This window comes from Pholcus phalangioides, unplaced genomic scaffold (genome assembly GCF_987345545.1).
Source record: "Pholcus phalangioides strain wild (caught in Gottingen) unplaced genomic scaffold, Ppha-v1.0 ptg000004l_1, whole genome shotgun sequence".
NCBI lineage: Eukaryota > Metazoa > Arthropoda > Arachnida > Araneae > Pholcidae > Pholcus > Pholcus phalangioides.
In genome coordinates this window covers 24,703,713-24,723,739 of record NW_028301597.1, presented here as the reverse complement: position 1 = coordinate 24,723,739, position 20,027 = coordinate 24,703,713, and the positions used below count along the sequence as shown (strand labels likewise).

The window sequence follows — 20,027 nt, the reverse complement described above, 5'->3', positions numbered from 1 at the left end:
TTGGTTCAAGTGCACAAAGACAACATCATAGCTTATATGTCACTTGGTTCTATTTCGATAAAAAACCCCACCTCTCAATAGTTCAGATGTTGATATATCTGAAAAATGTTAAAAATGGTGATTGGTTCCTTTTATATAAAAGCCGTCCAATTGAGAGTAAAAGGTGCAGTTTGCATGAAAATACTTAACATGGGGTCTAGAGTTCTTTTGTTTTTTGTTGATAAAAAAAAAGTTCAAATTTCACTGACAGTGGCACTGTGAAACAAAAACATGGGGGTCTAGAGTTCTTTTTTGTTGAAAGAACTTCTAAAAAAAGTTCAAACTTCACTCACGAGTGGCACTGTGAAATAAAAACTCGATATCACACATAAAATGCAGTACAAACAGTTTATAATTTATGTTTATGACGATCTGTGCTGCATAAAGCTATCATATTTCAATATGCCACCTTTTTTATTTCAGGCTACATCTTTTTGTTGCATTTTATGTGTTGTTTTTTGTTTTACACATCACCTGTGAGTAAAATTTGAGTTTTTTTTAAATTATCAAAAAAATAAAAAAATAACGACCATTATAAGTATTTTAGAGCAAACTGCACCTTTTTATGTCAATCGGTTGATTTGTTATTAATTTCTAAAATGTGACCAGGACCTCACCCACCCTGTGTTTTTTAACTGTGATGAATGACGTTTTTCTGGTTTTATTTATTTTTAGATTGTAATAAATAATTTGTATAATTTTATTCTATTTTCTCTGTTGCATTTTCCAGTTGAATATGTTTCTATTCATCTACTAATAGAATCTTAGCTGGAGCTATGAATTTTGCCACAGCTGATCAAGAGGGTTGTCCACCTACGCAATTTGATAACATTGCCACTTTAATAATAATAATAAATAATTATATAGTGTGGTAAAGTGTCAGTCTCAAATGGAATGAAACCATTCATAATTTTGGATTTTTATTCCGATTTTGGAGAAGAAAAAAAACCAACAATCCTTTTTTCATTTGTCTCGTAACGTTGTTCACCAAGGACCTGTTGGCAATTGCAATGCAAATCTATTTTAAACTGACTTAACTGATTTTAACTGGGGCTGTTTTCTAGGTTCCGAATTGGCTGTAAACTGTAATTTCTGGTCTAATTATCCCCCGTATGATGGGAATGACCACAGCATGGTAGAAATGATCAAAACTGACATTACATAGAGATGGGTTTTACTTTTGCCTACCATTCATTCGGGGAGGGGCGACTAAGCCCAGGGCTGCAACTAGAAGCTTGGTTAGCCAGGGTAAGCACACATTCTGCCCCCCCCTGTATTCTTGAAGGAGAGGTTATTAGGCAGTTTTCAAAACATTTTGTTTTTCATCGTCCCCTTCAGAAATTTTTGCCCCTCACCGCCCACTTTGGGAAACACTGAGTTAGAGGATGAAATTTGAGCCACCCCTCTGGTCCGGCTCCTGAGGCACAAGACCCACCAGTTCCCCCCTCCAGATGCGGCCCTGGCTATTTCCCTCCCAAGAGCACTGTTGCATGGGGGAAAATCAGTCTTTCCCAAAAAAAATGCAGAACAATTCTGCAAATCTGCACAATTAGTCGCCACTCGTACATCTCCCTGGACCACTATCCCGTGCTTCATAGATTGATTGCTAAGGGATAAAATCAATACTCGATTTATAGGATGCCCCGTAAATTCGTAAATAGTTTAAAAATTCATTAAAATCGAAGGAATTGGTATATTTAAAGGTTTGCAAAAATGTTATTTTCTTTAGTACAGGGATTTTTTTTTGGTACGAAAAAAAAGGTTAATTTTTGTCGAGAGAAGGCGCTGCAAGAAAGCAAGTCACTGTGAATTATGCAAATCACAAAGTCCTGTAAAATGCAGGGGAATGATTAATAGCTAATTTTTTGAATTTTCCTGTTACTGGCACTTACTATAAACTTTTTATTGTGATGTCGACATTGGTTCACTATTTGTGAAGTTTTGCCTCGGCCACGAATCACCTGCTGAAGCTTTACGTACGTTTTGGACGCAGAAGAGATTCAAGAAAGTTTATCTAATTAACAATGTTTGCTCTTGTGCGCTCTACCGACAAAAATTTGAATTAAATTTTTTTTTAAACCAAAAAAAAAAAATCATCCATCGGGAAAATGACTTTTTCGCAACCTCATACAAATTTTCCAATTCCTACAATTTTTAAATTATGTACAGGCACATAAAACGCAGGATGTACGATCAACACCTCTTTTCTGAATTTCTTTGTTACTGCTGCGTCCATAAGGTTTTCATTTTAAACCAATTGTGCTCAACCTTTGGAAGAGTGCGAGCCACTTCATTGGTTTAAAAAAGTGTCAGGCCACTTAAGTGATCTGGTTGATGGGCAATTTTCTCCCAACAGAGTTGAACTTAGTGTGTCTGTGTATCTGTTACTGTCAAAGCCCGAAGTGTGTCCTATTCGCGAAGTGGCCGGAAATCCCTGGCCGAAGCTCGATGTGAGACGGCCCGGTATAGGAGGCAAATCTATTTTTTTAATCGCGTGTGTGATACATGTCTGTATATATATCACTTGTATTGGATTAGCTCCATGTGATGATAGAAAAACCTTCAAAAAATAACTGTTAGACGGTGTTTTTTTTGCCAAATTCTGGAGAGAAAAAAATTGTGACTGCGGTTTGATGCGTTGCGATAACTAACGTTAACATAATTATCACGGAAAAATAGCCAATTTGATGATGATCCCGAATAATGTCTTTTGTTATCGGACTTTGGCCAGGGATCACTGGCCACTTCTCGAACTAGCTGGGTCAATATTTAATGGATTTGGCCAATGTCGACGACTTCGGGCTATGGCAGTAACATATCATTTTGTCCGAGTGCGTATCTGGACGAGAGTCTCGTTGCAGTGTTGAACGTGTGCTTTGAGCTACAATTGCAAAATTTGGACAGTTTTTTTAAATCAGAATAGTGACGCCATCTGTTGTGCAAATTGGGAAAAGCGTCAATAAGGGGATGCGCGCAGTTCCTCCTTTTTCAGTTTTCGAATTTCGTGACCATAGGGTTACCAGATGTCCTCCTTTTCAATATCTTCTTGAGCCAAGGTGACCATACGTCTCGTATTTTCTGGTTTTTTTTTGGCTGTCCCGACTTTTTAACAAAAGTGTCCCGGTTTTCCCTGTATTTTGCACGAAGCTTGAATTTTTATTCTTTATTGAAGTCAAAGATTGCAATTATTTTCAACTTATAAATTATATTATGATAATTACAACTATAGATGAGAATATTAATCTCCCACATTTGTCTTAGCGAACGTTTTTTTTTCGTGGAATTCATTTTCATCCACTGCAATTAGCAGTAATGCTGCATTTCCCGCCATTGTGATTTTATGGTTATTTCAACAATATTTGGCAACTTTGTTTGGTTTTGGCGTCATTTTTGGCAATAATTGGCAATGTTCCGTATTTGGAATCCCAATTTCCCGTATTTCTCTCGAGAAAATATGGTCACCCTATCTTAAGCGTCCTCTATGTGTTACAGAAATTTCTCTCTTTTGTCTTCCCCCCCCCCCCTTTCCGGAATTGACTTTTCCTTTTTTTCCTTCGGAATTTTTTTTCCTACTTTAAAACATGTATCTCTTCATTTTGACATGGGTGTTTTTGGGTTTTTCCCCCATTGACCAATAGTCATGGAAATTCTCAGATTTTTTCCGGAAAAATTATTGTGACCGGATTTATTCATGGGGGAAAGAGGGTTATTCTTTCCTCCATGGGCCTTATTGGTTAGAATAATGGCACCATCGGTTGTGAAAATTGGGAAAAGCGACGTCACCAGGGGTGCCCGTGCAAGCGTCCTCCTTTCTCGGTTTTCGGATCTAGTAGCCCCCATCGAGCTCTTAGAGGAGAAATAAATATTATTATATATCTTCTCGATGGTCGGAACAGTCAGAAAAGCCGAAAAAATCGGGACTGTACCAGCAAATACGGGACGTATGGCCACACCAGGTGTTGGACGACTTTTCTTTCTTGCCAGTGGTTGTGCTACCTACCGGCAATTCCTCTAACTTTTTATTTATGTTAAAAAACAAACAAACACAAATACACTATTCAAGTTAATAATGATTGACTACACTGTAGAAATAAAAGTTACAAGCCATGTCGTGGTTTCAATTCCATGAAGAAAATCAATTTTATTTACTTGTGTTGAACTTGGAAAAAAAAAAAACGCTCTCCCCGGCGGGGAATCGAACCCCGGTCTCCCGCGTGACAGGCGGGGATACTTACCACTATACTACCGAGGACACGTAACACTATTGTATTATAAGATATCAACGGCATGCTTCAGAAGAAAAAAAAAAGTGGTTGCAAGATTTATCTATTATCATCCTTTGCTTTGTTTCAATGTCTCTGATGAATAGGTGGCGCTACGACGGATCTTTGTTTTGGACGTTTCTTATCAGTTTTAGTTTTGGTCCTTGTGATATAATAAAACCGTTTTCGATTTGGTTTCATAGGTGTCATCACGTGTCATGAGATTTTCTTTTCGAAGTGTTGGCCCCGCGAAAAGATCATTATTCGCACGCTAAATGTGAGTATATATATGTATTTTTGTTTTCCTCAAACGAAACATCAATTTCCCCCAATTAATTATATCAGTAATAGACTAACAAAAAATTCTATTAAAATATGAGGGGGATACATGAGTGTTTACTTCAATTAGATGGACCTCTGAACTTATGGATCCATGGTGCGGTGGAGACACATTCTACCAAGATGACGTTTTAGACTATTACTATTGGACAGATAACTTATATGTGCGGGTAGAACTGTTCTCTTCCTATTTTTTCATGGATTTACGACAACATGGGGGAAGGGGCGGCTCTGGATGGACAAAATTTCGCACAATAGAGGAAAATCGTTTCGGATCCCATGGCCCCCCACATCCTGAAGCAGGGTCCCTAGGCTGGGATCTTTTACGGGTCTCCCGACCAGACTTTCACGGAGGCCCTTTTATGATGAATTTATAGCGTGAAAAAACAAAAAAGTGATTAAAATCACAATGGGTCCCAGGGCTGGAGCCTTGTCAGCCCACCCCTTGTGGGGGCCATGTCGGATCCCCTCTGTCGTATAGTGTGCCGCTCAAGTAAGATTACCCGAAAAACGTACACGATTCCTACGCGCCAGCCATGTTCAATCTCTTGCTGACGAGTACCAAGAGTGCTCAATGCTCGTGCTCGCGAGAGAGAGAGAGAGAGAGAACATTTGATCAACTCTTCAATTAAACACCCTGGCAAAAAACTGCATTCAAAGATTACAATTATGAGTATTTCAGGAACAATTACGTCAAAGTTGCCGCAACGGATGATCATCTCTTTTATGATGATGGCTATAGTACCCGGGACCCCATTTGCATTTTAAAAGCAAATGGTGTTATGAACAGAAGCGGATTTATGGTTTTACCTCCTGGGATCTATATAAATATTGCCGCTCTTCTACCATTCTACTAATTTTTTTGACCACTCATTCCCCAAATTTTCCGCCCCTCGCTCTGGGTCTCGTGCCCCGGGCGCTGGACCAGAGGGGGCGTAAATTTCATTCTCAAACCTTACCTTCAACATTACAAGGGGGCGCCAAAACGTGCCACTTGCCCCGGGTGACCAAGCATCTAGTTGCGGCACTGAGGGCTCCCAGTGATCCTACTTTTTGGTAAAATGACCTACTTTCTCGGTTTTGTCCCACTTTGTAGTTTTTGTCCTATTTTTCCTACCTTTTCCACCAAATTCTATCTACAAAATTAGTGTAATTGGTTTTAATTGAGCAGGAAATCATAGATATATTGCCAAATGGTACAAATGTTGGAGAATACACTTAATGATTCTGCCAAAGTAGAAATTGTATCGTTTTCAAGGTTTTTTTGGGGGGTTGTATGTGGACAGTTTGGTTTATTAATTTTTCTTTTGCTCAATTTGAGAATTCAACAAGTAGAGTAGTCACTGAAAACATCTGTCTGGATGGAAAAAATAATTTTGTATTTACTTTTCATGGTCTTGGACAGTAACTAGCAGTCGTCATTAAAAATTATGGTGTGTATTTTGTGTTTTGGTGAAACAACAGCAGGTGGATACATAGGCCTATTCTAGGTTTGGTGATTTTGATGCTACCCAATAGCATTCCATTGTCTTCTGTATTTTTAGAGCATGCAGAGGAATAAACAATGAGCAAGTTGACTCAGCAAAGAACTAGAAATGAAAGTGCTTCATATTTCAAAAACGATTACACTGGTATTGAACGGTAAAATGTAAACAAATCCCTTTAAAAAGAGGGATAGCAACGCAGTAAAACTCGTCCGGTTCACATTGACCTCCGATGTAAATAAAAATCGGAGCTTGTAATTTACGCATTTTGCACTGTTCTTTTGAAAGTGGTCTTGAAGGAGCGTCATTCTTAAAAATCTTACATTACGTGCCTTCATAACTTGCTGTGTATTGTCGAAGGGAGTTGACAGATTGGACTGTGGAAAAAAAAAAAAAAAAATTAATAATTTATATTGGAACAGAAAAGAATTATCTGTGGTTGCTAGTGCACTGTTTTGGCCAAAAATTGTTTTTGTAGCCAAGTCATTTCTGTCATTTTGCTTTGACTTGAGTCAATCTACTTTTTCTAATTTTTTTGAGTGTGGGAGCCCTGAGAATAGAATTCGCGTTCTTGTACTCCGTAAATAGGACTTTTGTGCAAAGTTCGATGATTGTATAACGGTTTTTTTGTTGTTTCATAAAATTTTCCGCAAGGCACAGCTGCGCTTCTCCCAACTCTAGTTCCGGCTCTGATTGCACTATATATGTATTCTTACATGAACTGATAAGGGAACCATATCTCCTTAAGGGGTTCGAATGAAATTTCTCTGTAAGAGGCTCAATCTTCCAGTTGATTCCCTGAGTCGCCTACTTTTACATACAGCAACTTTATCATTGCGCATGCTCCAATACGATTATTGCATCTAAAACAAAGATAATTAGCTTATCTAACTGGAACGAAATCAGTTGATACAAACCCCCCCCCCCCCCTTTGCGGTTGGATTTTTTGCAGCTTTTGCACGGTTAAAGGATTGAAAACACCAACTACTTACTGTAACAGTGAAAGATTACAGTTGGAAGTAGGGCTTCTGAGAATATTTATCGAAAAGTAAAAAAAATCTTTATCTATATCCTCAGAAAAATACGGTAAAATAATTCGTTATTATAGTATATTAGTCTATGCTTCCATCCGTTGTTCAATTATCCATGAAACAATGCGCACATACGTATTTTAGGTGTGTTCATAATCGGCTCATCGAAACTTATCCATAAATCAATCGATTACAATTAACTATCTGATATATGGTGAGCCGAAAATGATCAAATATCCATTTCACGGAATTTGATTAATTCGTAAAAATATTAGATTAAAGTTTATTGAAAAAAATAATAACTATATAAATCAATGGAGTGTCCGACTAAATACACGTATATCCAATAATAAAATCAAACGATAATCAGGGGTGCGTAAACGCTTGGGCCTACCTGGGCACAGCCCGGTGACTTCATGTGTATAGGGAAACCAACAAATTTCTCTACAAAAACCTGGGCCCCCGTGCCAACACCCCCTATAGATAAGATCTTATCTATAGGGGGGTGTTGCCCGTGCAAAGTGATGTTCCGAGAGGCCCTTACCTAGCTGCCCCAAAGTAGAATATGCCAAAATCTTCTACTTTCTACAATAAAGCAATCTTCGAGAGAAAATATTGATGGATATAAGACCATTAAATATTGAAAAAGCAGTAATGAAAGTAACGCGTATTTACAACTACTGTAGTATGCTGTATAATACTCTATTTTCTCATATTCACGATTAAATAATTCTCTATCATAACTCATGTAATATTTATCGTGTTTTTAGGTGACTTCAAATAGAATAATCGAATTCAATGTCGTTAAGACCGATAAAAACCGTAAAGATTACCGCCGTGTTACGTAAACTCACCTTCTCTCCATGTTATCTCAATAATAGAAAATCGTCAGTGCTTTGGTTTTGTATTCAGATCATAGCGAAATCAATGTTAAAAGTTGGAATGAGAGTCCAGATACTAGATTTAGTTAGACATTAGATGTTGAATACATATACAGGGTGTTTCAGAAAGGAATCCATAACTTGGAAATGACCCCCGAAGCTGAATATGACGAAATCTGTGACGTACGTCGCTGAACAATCGGTACTACTACTACTACTATCGTACACCTCGTACACATTCCTCTACGGAATTTCTGACGAATAGGTGCATGCCGGAACGTGTTGTGTGAGTGTATGTATATGCATGGCCTTGACATATGTACGTTGTCCGACTTTAGCTTGTTTCATGTGGCTTGTGGTGTCATCTGCATTACCTCACCTAACAGTAGCAAGGTGGGTAGGAGCCTTCAGAGGAGGACGCAAAAATGTGTCATCATCAAGACCATGTCCCCAAAGGATACAAGCGATGATCAAAAATGCGTTAAACATGCCTCAGTCTGGTCATCCTCCAGTAAGTGATGAAGACATGCAGAGATTGCCGGCGTTAACGGAGACAAATCGGAATTTCACGATTCGCGAGTTAGCCCACGATAGCGGATTGTGCCACCACATCCCGAAGGACCACCTGAGAAGAAAATGGCACACTACAGCAGGAGAAGAGAAATTAGTGGTCTTGAAAATTCTACTGGAATTGGAGAAGGGTGGCAAAGTTGTGTAGCCCACAGACGGCAAAACCATAAATCCGCCTCCGCTTAGAACCTTGCATGTACGTTATGTATCTCGAAAATAAATATAGGTGCCACCACTAAAAAATCAACGGATGTAGATTGGTACACGCCATAGGCACCGACCGACATGATAAAAACACTGAGGGAAAATTGCTATTAGTCCCATATTTACGGGACCAAACTTAAGCCCGTACGTAGGAGGAGGAATAGTGTGTTGCATTGAGAATTCATTAATTATTGGGGGGGGGGTTTGCTCAAATAGCCTCAGCTCCCAGGTTCCGGTGCCTATGATGCACACATTATTATTAATTCCATTGAAACTTTTAGACTGGTTGATTTTGCTCGAAGACGATCTTGGTAGCGAACGTGTAAATTGGAGTCTTGAGATTCGAAAAGGCATTTATAATGGTTTTTAATTGTCCGGCAAAATTTCAATTTGATATGGCGAATCACTTCTGTGCTGAACCTTAAGACGCGTCCCGCTGATGTTCTTAACTCATCGCATATTCGCCAGAGCCACAGCCTTGTAGGCTTCGCTGATGGCGTGGTCAGCCATGACTGGGGGCATGACAGCTTTGATCGCGTCCACCACTTCGTCGTGCTCGACTTTGTTGGTACCTTCTTGCGCCCTGCCATGGATGTCCTTCGCGAGATGCTTTGCAAACTCCGTCAGCAGAAGAGACAGTTCGTGAGTTGCATGACTGTCCATAGTACCGCCCAGGATGTGCATCATCTTATCGACGTGGAAATGGATCGGTTTAGGAGCAGCTGCAAAATGAGTAAGAAAAAAAAATGTCACGGTAAATGTGGTAAATCTCCGGGTATCATGTATAACAACCGGTTATTATGCATAATCGCCGAGCATTTTGGTAAGTTTGATAAATTTACCTAAAAATTTGTCATTTTTACCAGAGATTATGCATAGTATCCAAGCGCGTTGGTAAATTTAATAAGTACTAAAAAAAATTATCGTTTTTACTGGCGATGTGCACTTCCCGATGTTGAACCAGATTTGAACCCAATGTGTCAGAAACAGAGCATACGTGCAAGCCCGCCCGAGCAACGCCATGTCAGTTCCCGCCCATCACCAAGCCCCGGCAGAAAGTGCTATTTTTTTTATTTGCAAAAGAAAAATTGTATATACCATGGGTGGCAGCACCTCTGAAACAGTTTCACTTGAGATTCGTTTCTTGTATTACAGTACTCTGGTGTTGATGGCACAGAGATGCAGTTTAGGCAGAAAATGAAGATGCAATGTACAGGGTGGATAATATCGACCGCCGAATAATTACATAGTTTTTCCACAAACTAACGTGGAAAAGTGTTTCCAGTTTTTTAATTTGATCAATAATTACGGAGTTAAAATTGACGCATTAAAAATTGATGACGTCTCTTTCGAATCCCGCCAAATTCAACGAACGTGCACCGAACGTATAACTTGGCGTTTTAAAACTTATAGTAATGCTATAACCCTGACAGCAATAAAAAAAAACCTGTGGCAACACCGTCTATATCAGAAAGCATCCACGCGAAGGTTTGACGTCACTGAAGTCATCTATTTTACCTGCAGCCATTGGATATAGCAGTCCGAGGTGTGCGAAGTCTACCTTTTTCTGCAGTATATCAAATGGCTATAGGTGAATTGGTCGACTTCAGTGACGTCACGAAAATGTTGTCTGTGGAAACCATTTTTTTCCCCCTTGCGCTTTCTCTCAAAACATTTTACTTCACAGTGGAGGAGGGAAAATTACCGCATTTTGCCAAAAAAAGTGCTGATTTTGGGGGAAAAAAATTTCCAATCGATCTTCGTTTGAGTAGCACTTTACAAATCTGGTAATAAATTTACTAATATAGTGGGCCGAAGGTAAAACGTAATAGCAAGGTTAACATCACTCATTCTACAGGAAGAGGAAAAAAGCGCCAATCGTGAGAGAAAATAACTGAACTTAGTGGGGATTTTTTTTTTGTTGGGGAGTTTGGCGCTTAACTGACCGTTAGAAAACTGACACGTCACAAAATTTCAAAACGTTATAATTCCCTTAATATTCGCCAGATCCTAAAACGGAAAGTACTTTTCCATATTAGTTTTTCACCAGGAATCACGTGTGTAATTATTGGGCGGTCGATGTTATCCACCTTATATGTACAAAAAACAAAAAAAGTTCGGATGGGTGAGAAATTAGATGCAAAAGAGAGAAGTGAATACAAACGTTAATGAATACGATACACTTGGCAATGGATGTACGATGTTGGAGCAGTTATGCATGTATGATGTTTCTGCCGAGAAGAATGGGATTTGATAATGGGGCACAACAGTGCGAGGATTTTGAATTAGAAATGCAAAATGCGGGTACAGCTCAAAAAACGAAACAAATGTTTATCCTCGCACAACCTAGACCAAGATTGTTCAACCTTTTCGAGAGGACGGGCCACTTCATTGGTGCGAAAACGTGTCGCGGAGCCTCATAAATGATCTGTAAATGTGCCGTGGGCCAATTAAATATCTGGCGTTGTGACGTGTGTCACTAAAATGAAGTAAGAATGTGCCACACTGATCTAGAACAGCGTCCAGTTGTTGCGGCGGCAAAATAGTTTTTGCCCCCGGCGCAAAAATTCTAGTTACGGTCCTGCTCAGGTCACTTAATTGATCTACAAATGTGCCGTGGGCCCATTAATCAATCCGTGAATAAATGTGCCACGGGTCACTTGAGTGGTCTAGGAATGTACCACTTTGTTCATTTTTACAAAATCAAGTTTAAGGTAGCGGGCCACATCAGATGACTCCGTGATCAAATCCACATTTGATCATTGGTCATTGGTTGAGCATGTAGAGCACGTATGATCTATACCAGTCTCCCACCATTTTTGTTCCATCGCCCCCTTCTTCAGAAAATATTTATTCCCATCGCCCCTAACTCAAGTCAGCCCATAGGATCCTATACTAGTCTATCCCATAGATTCTACCGCCCTCTTGGACCATCCCACCTCCCACTAGGGGGCGATATTGCCCACTTTAGGAACCACTGATCTAGAACGACGATTCAGAGTCGCGTTGAATATGTGGCGTTCAACTTGCACGTCAAGTCGCCAGTGATTCGGTCGCGTAGGATATCTCGTCGACAATACGCCAATATCCTCGTGTGAGGACTCTCCGTGTGAAGAGGCCCCCCCCCCCCCCCGGGCTTAAGCTCTATTATGGATGAAGTGTTTATACGCGCCTGATGAGTTGTGGCTGATCAGTCTCGTCAAGAAAGAGGGCTGAAACTGGAGGGGGGGGGGGAAGAAGCAGGCGAGTCCAGTGCAGTGGGTGTTGGACTAGAGTGTACACCAAATTCACCCTTTAACTGCTCCTTCTCTGCATTAGGGGTCATTCAAGTATTACGCCAGCATCAAGGAAGGGGAGGGGGTTTCGGATTTGCTGACTTTTGATGACAAGGGGGGGGGGGTTTGAAGGTTGCTTACGTCATCAACCACCCGTTTTTGAAGATATGAAATATTCTAAGCTGCTGACGAAATTTTGCTGACGGAAGGAGGGGGGGGGGTGATCAATGATTTTCTGTCAAGGGGGGGGAGGAGGTCAAAAATGGCTAAAAATCTGCTTACGTAATACTTGAATGGCCCCTTATACGTGGGTGCCAAAATGCCCGCTTGCCCCTGACTGACGAAGTATCTAGTTTTGGCCTCAAGCAAGAAACCTCCCGGACAGATGTGGGTGGTGGACGATAAGTTAAGCAAAATCTGCATCACTATGTAACTGTAGTTGTAAACTAAAATCCACTCACCGCTTCCTTTTTTGCGTATGATTGGAGACGGTTTTCCCGGTGGCATCTCGATCTGACCCGACTCGAAGAGGAACACGTACCGCAGTCCTTCGCTGTTGGCGTGTTCAGCCAGTAGGGGTCCGAAGACCTGATCTATTGCCTTTTTGCATTCCACGATGTTGGCAACGTTTTGCTCCTCATCGGCGTTCTCTGCCATGGTACGAGCCACTTTGGCACAGAGGAACACCAACACTTCGGAAACGTCTATCTTGAACCTGTTGTCGAACTTCAAGGGATCCATGGTCTTGAGCAGCCACTGCACGCCTTGGTAGAAGGGTCCCGCTTGGGCCAACTTTTCTTCTTTTTCGAGGCGGTCTTTCTCGGCCGACCTATCCTTGTACACGATCATCCCTTGCTCGAACTGCCCGAGAGCCCGAAATCCTTCGCCCTCGACGGCCGTCTGGTACAGTTCGTACGGGAACAGCTTCAACATCGATGACTGGGCCACTTCATAATCGATGCCTTTCTTGCCCATTTCTCTGCATTCGTCGCGGAAGCCCCTGGCGAGTTTGTCGTTGAACACGTACAGGACGTCGGCCAGGTAGGCGATGGCCTTCGAGTGAATGGGCAGAGCTTTTGGTTTCGTCGCGTACAAGTTTTTTATCATCCTTTTATAATTAATATCTGCCATGATCATAAAGAAAAAAAAATTCCCGGACAGAGAAAATGAATTTCGCCAATGAATATCTAGGGATCGAAAAGCTACGTTTTCCTATTCCTGGCTGAAGACGTGTGTGAGAATTTTATGATGAATGAAGAATCAATAACAAAGCTACACGAATAGAATTCACATTCCTGATAACGCGAGAATCTCACGTTACAACTACGACCGTATCTTTAGCCTTTTCTCTGGATTTTGTTCAAAAGTATCCGACCATAATTTTTTGTGCGTGAACCAACGAAGAGCTAGGGAAGGCGGGGTTTTGTGCACGTATGTACATATGTAAGACGACTTCATATACGGTGTGTATTGAGGAGTTCTATACGTATGTAGGCAATCCCAGTGCGCGCATACAGAATTTTAGACATTTTTGACCCCCCCCCCGTTAGCAAAAGTGAATTAAAGGGCACATTTACAGATCACTTAAGTGACCCGTGGCACATTTTCAGGTCACTCAGGTAGGCCCGTGACACGTTCACAGATCACTTAAGTGACCCGCGTAACACTTAAGTGCTCCGTGGCACATTTAGAGATACCTCGAGTGACATGTGGCACAGTTTTAGAGCACTTAAGGGGTCCCGGTTCAGTTCTGTATCACTCAGGTTACCCGCTGCACATTCCCAGATTACTTAAGTGATCTGCGGCATGATTACGGATCATTTGAGTGAAGCGCGGCACAGTTCCAGAGCACTTGAGCGACCCGCAACACATTTCTAGAGCACTTGAAAGATCCTCGGAACATTTAGAGATCACTAAAGTGGTTCTGCAGAGGACTTTTCAATAGGGAGATCGTTAGTTCAGGTGTCCACAAACTATCGAAAGGTTTTCTCGTTTTTGTGGGACACCGAGTAAGATGTCATTTAAGGAATATTTCTTATTTTCTTATTTCATATTTTTAAAAAGGGTGGTTGATGAGTTAGCATCATTCAAATCTCCTCCCCCGCCATCGAAAGTCAGCAAACTCGGAACCCCCTACCCTCCTATCGTGCTGACGTAACACTTGAATTATTCCCTAAAGGATTTATGTACTGTTCATAGGATTACTGTTGTAGGCCTGTTTCTCTCTGCGGCGAGACTTATTAACGGGGAGATCGGCTCGCATTTGCGCCTTGAAGTTGGGAATCACATAACACCAACTTCAGCCGATCACCACTGTGGTGACGGTGGGGGTCCGAACCCTGGCTGTCGCTATGCGAATCCGTCACTATGATTACTCTACCATCACAGCGGATTGTTTTATGGGTATATTTTTCCAGCCATCTCGTTAGGCGATTTGCCTGTTGTCGCCTTTGTGTTTATATTTATATCAGGACCGTCTTAAGAGCATCATGGGCCCCCGGGCCATGTGGTTTTTCTGAGGCCCTACCTGGTAAATTCTAGAAAAGTTTTACCAGATCGGGTTTTTGTGAGACCCCTTTTCTCTTGAGGCCCTCGGGCCGTGCCCGGGTGAGCCCATGCGTTAAGACGGCACTGCCATATGTGGGTGTCATGCCTGTCAGCAGGGCCGTCTTAAGGGACATTATGGGGCCCCCGGGCCAAGTGATTTTCCTGAGGCCCTGCCTGGCCAATTTTCAAAAATTTCAACCGTTTCTCGTTTTTGTGAGGCCCCCGGGCCGTGCCCGGGTGGGCCCATGCGTTAAGACGGCACTGATTTATATTTGTATCTTTCTGTTCCTCACTGTTTTCACGTTATGTCATTTCAAAGTCAGCAAGCCCTTTCTTGAACGCCTTGCATATTTTAGCATGATACGTGTTATTACGTTTGTTATGTGTTAAAAAGAATTTCCCTCCCGGTTTTTCTAGAGAAACTGCTGGCCTGGAAAAAAAAAAAAAATTCTTCTCCAGAAATGGCTAGTGGAAAACGAGGTTCCCTCTCTGGAATAGAAAAACATCTCGACCGCCTGAAGAACGCCTTGAGTGACGAGACGAAGTTCAAAGACGTAATTTTCCAAATCTTCGAGTGCCAGAACGATCCGTACCAATATTTCTTACAATTGGTGCCTCTTTTAGAATCAACGAAAAGTGGCGAACCAAATAAACTGCTATCTGAAATCTTTTCGAGCTTTGAATCATGGACGAAGACATCAATGACTTCGACACCGCCATCAACTGCACTTCAAAAAAGTGCTTTACAATTGGCGATGAATTCCGGAAATGGGGATGTATTGGAAACGATTTCACGGATTTTTCAAATCAATGAGAAAAACATTGCTGATGTAATTGGTGATCAATACAGAAAAGGAAACTTGGAAATGGTGAGTGAGTACATAATACACGCTTACAATATGAATAAGTATAATAGTTTCGTACATGGTATATTACCCCTTTGTAATTCTGTATTCTTTATTTCGTATGTGTAATCATTTAGGTTGCTCAAGCTGTCAAGTTATACAATTTGCAAGAAATTTATAGTTTTGATGGGGTAAGAGTAACATCTAAGTATCCTTGTACTCTAATATGGAAAAAAAAAATCAGAATGACAGATATATACACTTATGCTAAAATTTTATTCACAGTGTGATGGTACAGTCTAATCCCGTTATAACGAACTCCAAGATACCGGAGAAATCACTTCGTTATAACGAAATTTCGTTATAAAGGAATCCAAGTTTTTGCATTTTATTCCTTTGTAAACTTATTTGGAGGATTAGAAAAGCGTTCGTTAAAACGAGATTTTCGCTATAACGGTATTCGTTAAAACGGGATTCGACTGTATTTGAATCGGAGGGTTTCCATATTTGGCGGGAAAGCATCGTTTTCCTTTTGAATTTTTCTTCAGTGCTCTGAGTTTTCTAATCTTTACAAAGAGGGACTTTTTTCCCCCTCCTCTGCATATAACACATCCAGGAAAGAGATTTTTGGATAATTTTATGTCAAGGCGAACTTGGGAAAGGAAAGTTATTTGCCACCAACCGAAAAATCTAATTCTAGTCCTCTTGCGGTCTGGACAATCGCGATGCCAAAAACACCATGGAGACACAACACATCTGCCCTTCCTTATAACACGCACAGTTGCGTGATGTGTTTGTTGAGTAGAGACTACAACTTGACCGTACATGCGACTCGTGAACATTTTCTCTGGAAAATTTCTAACGAATTGGTCATGCACACAGTAAGGGTACAAACATAGTGAACGCTAGGTTTCCGATTCTGCAAGTCGGAGCCGTTGCTGATTGGTTGAAAATCTGAATTTCAGGGTTTTTTTTTTTATCCAATCCATAACGGAGCGACTTGCAGAATCGGAAATCATTCGTACCCTTATACTTGATAAACACCATAGTGAGTCCCCACGTGTTGTCAGTGTATGTATGTAAACTCATAGTTTAAAAAATTGATTGCAGATGGCAGCACTACACATAACAAGCATTACACAGAAACAAACGTGGAAGTTTCACTATACATACACACACATTCCAACATGTACCAATTCCTTTGAAGTTCAGCTGAGGAATATGGACGAGGTGCATGTCTGGTTTAGTAGTAGTGTATGTATGTGGTCGGCTGAAGTTGGTTTTCGGCTGGTTCCCAACTTCCGGGAGCGAATTGGAGCCGACCTCCCTGTTAAAAAGTCTCGCCACAGAGAGCTACAGGCCTACAAAGGTAAAAATATCTAATTATCACACTTCACTCAGAATTTGTAATATAGATGGCAGCACTAAAAGTCCGCACTCACAACAATAAACACACAGTAAAAGTTCTATTTACGCACTCAAGCAGTTAGGTACACACACTTGCACTTCTTTCTTTCTTTCTTTCAAACCGAACACAACCATGGGCAATTTATTGCTTAATAAGTTGTGCCGGAAGTGTAAGTGTGCGCACCTAACAGTCCGAGTGTGTATCTAGTGTTGTGTACGATTTTTCAGTGCTGCCATCTATATTTCAGAAGTGAAGTGTAATGTTTGGATATTTGTGCTGCTTGTAGTCCTGCTGTCTGTGGCGATACTTTATAAAAGGTAGATCGGCTTGTATTCGCGCCTTGAAGTTGGGAACCACAGAAAACCAACTTCAGCCGATCACCACTGTGGCGACGGTGGGGTTTGAACCCGAGAGCTCGCAATGCGGCTACCACAGCGGCTCACACGTTTACACTTCCGGCACAACTCAATCGGTATCAAGTCTTCTTCCATGGCGATAGATCTCAGTTGAGCGCGGATTGAAAGAAGGAAAGTATTATATATGACCCCCGCTAACATTTTTATCTAAATTATGAGTGTTTCGTGTTCAACTGGTGCTGCCATCTGGAAAGGTACTAAACCTGGCCCGAGCTCTGTCTCGTGTGGATATAAATCTTGATTGGGTCATGCTGGAGCTACTTGAGCTACTGGCCCTTTGAGTGACCCCGGCTTCTCTTGAGCCTCAGTCTCCGTGGACTGGAAAGGACTGTCTCGTGTGGATATAAATCTTGATTGGGTCATGCTGGAGCTACTTGAGCTACTGGCCCTTTGAGTGACCCCGGCTTCTCTTGAGCCTCAGTCTCCGTGGACTGGAAAGGGCTCCAAGCTTTTCGCCTACTCCCTGAGTCAGTCATATCACTCTAATCACTCTATAATCAGTCATGTCAATCCGAATCATAGGAATCGAATAGGGATATATGAGGATCGATATATAAGGGCCAGCTCGAATTTCGGACATTGGCCGGGTCAACTGGGCTGGCCCCTTCGTGCCAGTATCATCGTTGCGAGGAAAAGAAATGATCCGGCTCAGAATTGGTGATTTCTATGCCCCACATCCAATCACTATGCGGTATTTGTGAGTCAATCAGGTATATTCTACGCCAATATAAGAAGAAACGAAATAGGATGCTGTGTTTTAAAACGTGGCGAACTTGCGAGGTGGTCTGAATGACGTATATGGCAAACAGTGCAGAGACCTTCTATCTCTAGGTGGTGATGATTCACCTCGGCACAATAACCGGAAAACCTCTTTTCCATCTTTGTTCCGCGCTAGTGGTTGACTGCAGTTTGTTTTCTGATTAGAGGCGTGACGACACTACACTAGATACGCACTCAGACAGTTAGGTATACACACACTTACACTTCCGGCACAACTCACTAGGTAGTAAATTGTCCATAGATGGCGATGGACCTGAATTGTGCCAACACCTTCTAAGCGAAGCGTGTGATGTCACTGAAGTCGTCCATTCCACTTATAGTCATTGGATATACTGCAGAAAAAAGGTAAAGATTTTTTATCTAATTTTGATCCTAACGCCTGCTACTGGTGAAATGGACGACTACAGTGACGCCAAAGCTTCACGCGGAAGTTTTCTACCATAGAAGGTGATAGTTGTGCTCGGTTTGAAAGAGAGAAAGCTTGGAGGCGTGAATGCTAGCCGGTCTCCTATTTTTGAAAAGTATATTTTTACGTACGATTCGTACGGTACGAATTTGCGTAGCATTGATGTGGATGATTTCATCATCGGCATTACATGAATTCCCCTTTTTATATATTGTCATCTTTTCAGTTTTATTTTCCTTTGCTGTGTTTTAATTTGAAGAACGAGCTGAAAAACTGTCTCGGGGAGAACAGAGATTTGAGGCTGCAGTTCATCAGAAACATGGATAAATTGTATATTAGCCTGAGGAAAATGAATCAGGCAATAGCGTATGTATTGCACTTCATCTTTGTTCAACAATTATCTGATAACTTTGGTTCTCTACCGGATCAAACATTTAAGAAAGTTGAATTTTTTTTATCCGATGCTCAGTCCTGATATTTGATTTCACTGCAGTTCAGTCGAACAGAGGTTTTCATCAAAAAGATTGAAACTAAATCCTGAATTAGATCCGATAGAAAAAGAATCGAAGTATTACAGGCAAGCTATGAATGAATTTCTTAGAGAATGGGATTTTCCAATAGGTATGTAAAACGACATGGTGGTATTTTTGTTTTTTTGCTTAGCTTCAATTGACTTAGACTAATTATTTAGCCCAAATACCATTCGGTGTTGATTATTCATTATGCATTGATCACACCCCTTAAGAAATCTCAACAAAAGTCAGCGAAATATTAATTATAGTGCTCAAAAACATAAATCGGGGGGATTTATCACCAGGATGTTCAGAAAAGGGCTGTGTAAGGGCTGTTTCATCTTTTTGGGATCGCGCTTTCCACCTTGGCTCAATGGGCGTGATCTCGGGTCTACTACTTTACCGTACATACACCTCGTACACATTTCTCTATGGAATTTCTAACGAATCGGTGTGTTCTGAGTGTATGTGTGTTGAATTAACTTATTTTATGTTGTCGAGTTACGTTTGTTTTGTGTTCATGCTGCCATCTGACCTTCCATTTTCTGAAGTAAAGATGGAAATGCTTGAATTTTCATGTTATGCAAGTATCGTGTTGTAGGTTCTTGGAGCTACTGCGTGACGTCACTGCTCAAACACTTTTGTAGCGGACGACATCAGCACACGATACGTGCCGCATTGACGTGGCTTTTTAAAATTGTAGTTGCTTATTTTACTGTTTTAAGTGAGTGATCTCTCGTTGTTTTGGTGCCACGGGTATGTTCGTGTGATATTTTTACAATTTATTTTTTTTTTAGAATCTATAAGGTAAGAAAATGATTTAATCCAGGAAATAGTTAGTATAAAAGTAATAATATCATTTGATATTAGCATTCAAAATAATAATTTCAAACATTTATGTTAGGAATTGTTTTTTAAATTTGCTCTCCATGTTTTTATTTTGCACTTGTATTGGTTGTAACAATGAAGTCCAAGGCTTCCAAAAGCTACACCTAATTCAAATGGAAACGGAAATATAATAAAAAGGT

The 20,027-nt window shown here is 40.9% G+C and overlaps 1 protein-coding gene and 1 non-coding gene across 2 annotated transcripts in view; one reads left to right on the top strand and one right to left on the bottom strand.

Moving 5' to 3' along the window:
- Positions 1-4,219: 4,219 nt before the first annotated feature.
- On the bottom strand, positions 4,220-4,291 carry TRNAD-GUC (transfer RNA aspartic acid (anticodon GUC)). The gene has a single exon. It is a non-coding gene; the product is annotated as a tRNA-Asp (tRNA).
- A 163-nt stretch (positions 4,292-4,454) lies between these two features.
- Positions 4,455-20,027, top strand: part of LOC149086960 (uncharacterized) — a 40,077-nt gene continuing 24,504 nt past the window's right edge. Inside the window, exons 1-5 of the mRNA XM_089231166.1 lie at positions 4,455-4,578; positions 15,050-15,501; positions 15,615-15,668; positions 18,714-18,853; positions 18,981-19,108. Of these exons, the coding sequence (XP_089087292.1) occupies positions 15,094-15,501; positions 15,615-15,668; positions 18,714-18,853; positions 18,981-19,108 (730 nt within the window). The 5' untranslated portion in view covers positions 4,455-4,578; positions 15,050-15,093. The remainder of the gene's footprint in view (positions 4,579-15,049; positions 15,502-15,614; positions 15,669-18,713; positions 18,854-18,980; positions 19,109-20,027) is intronic.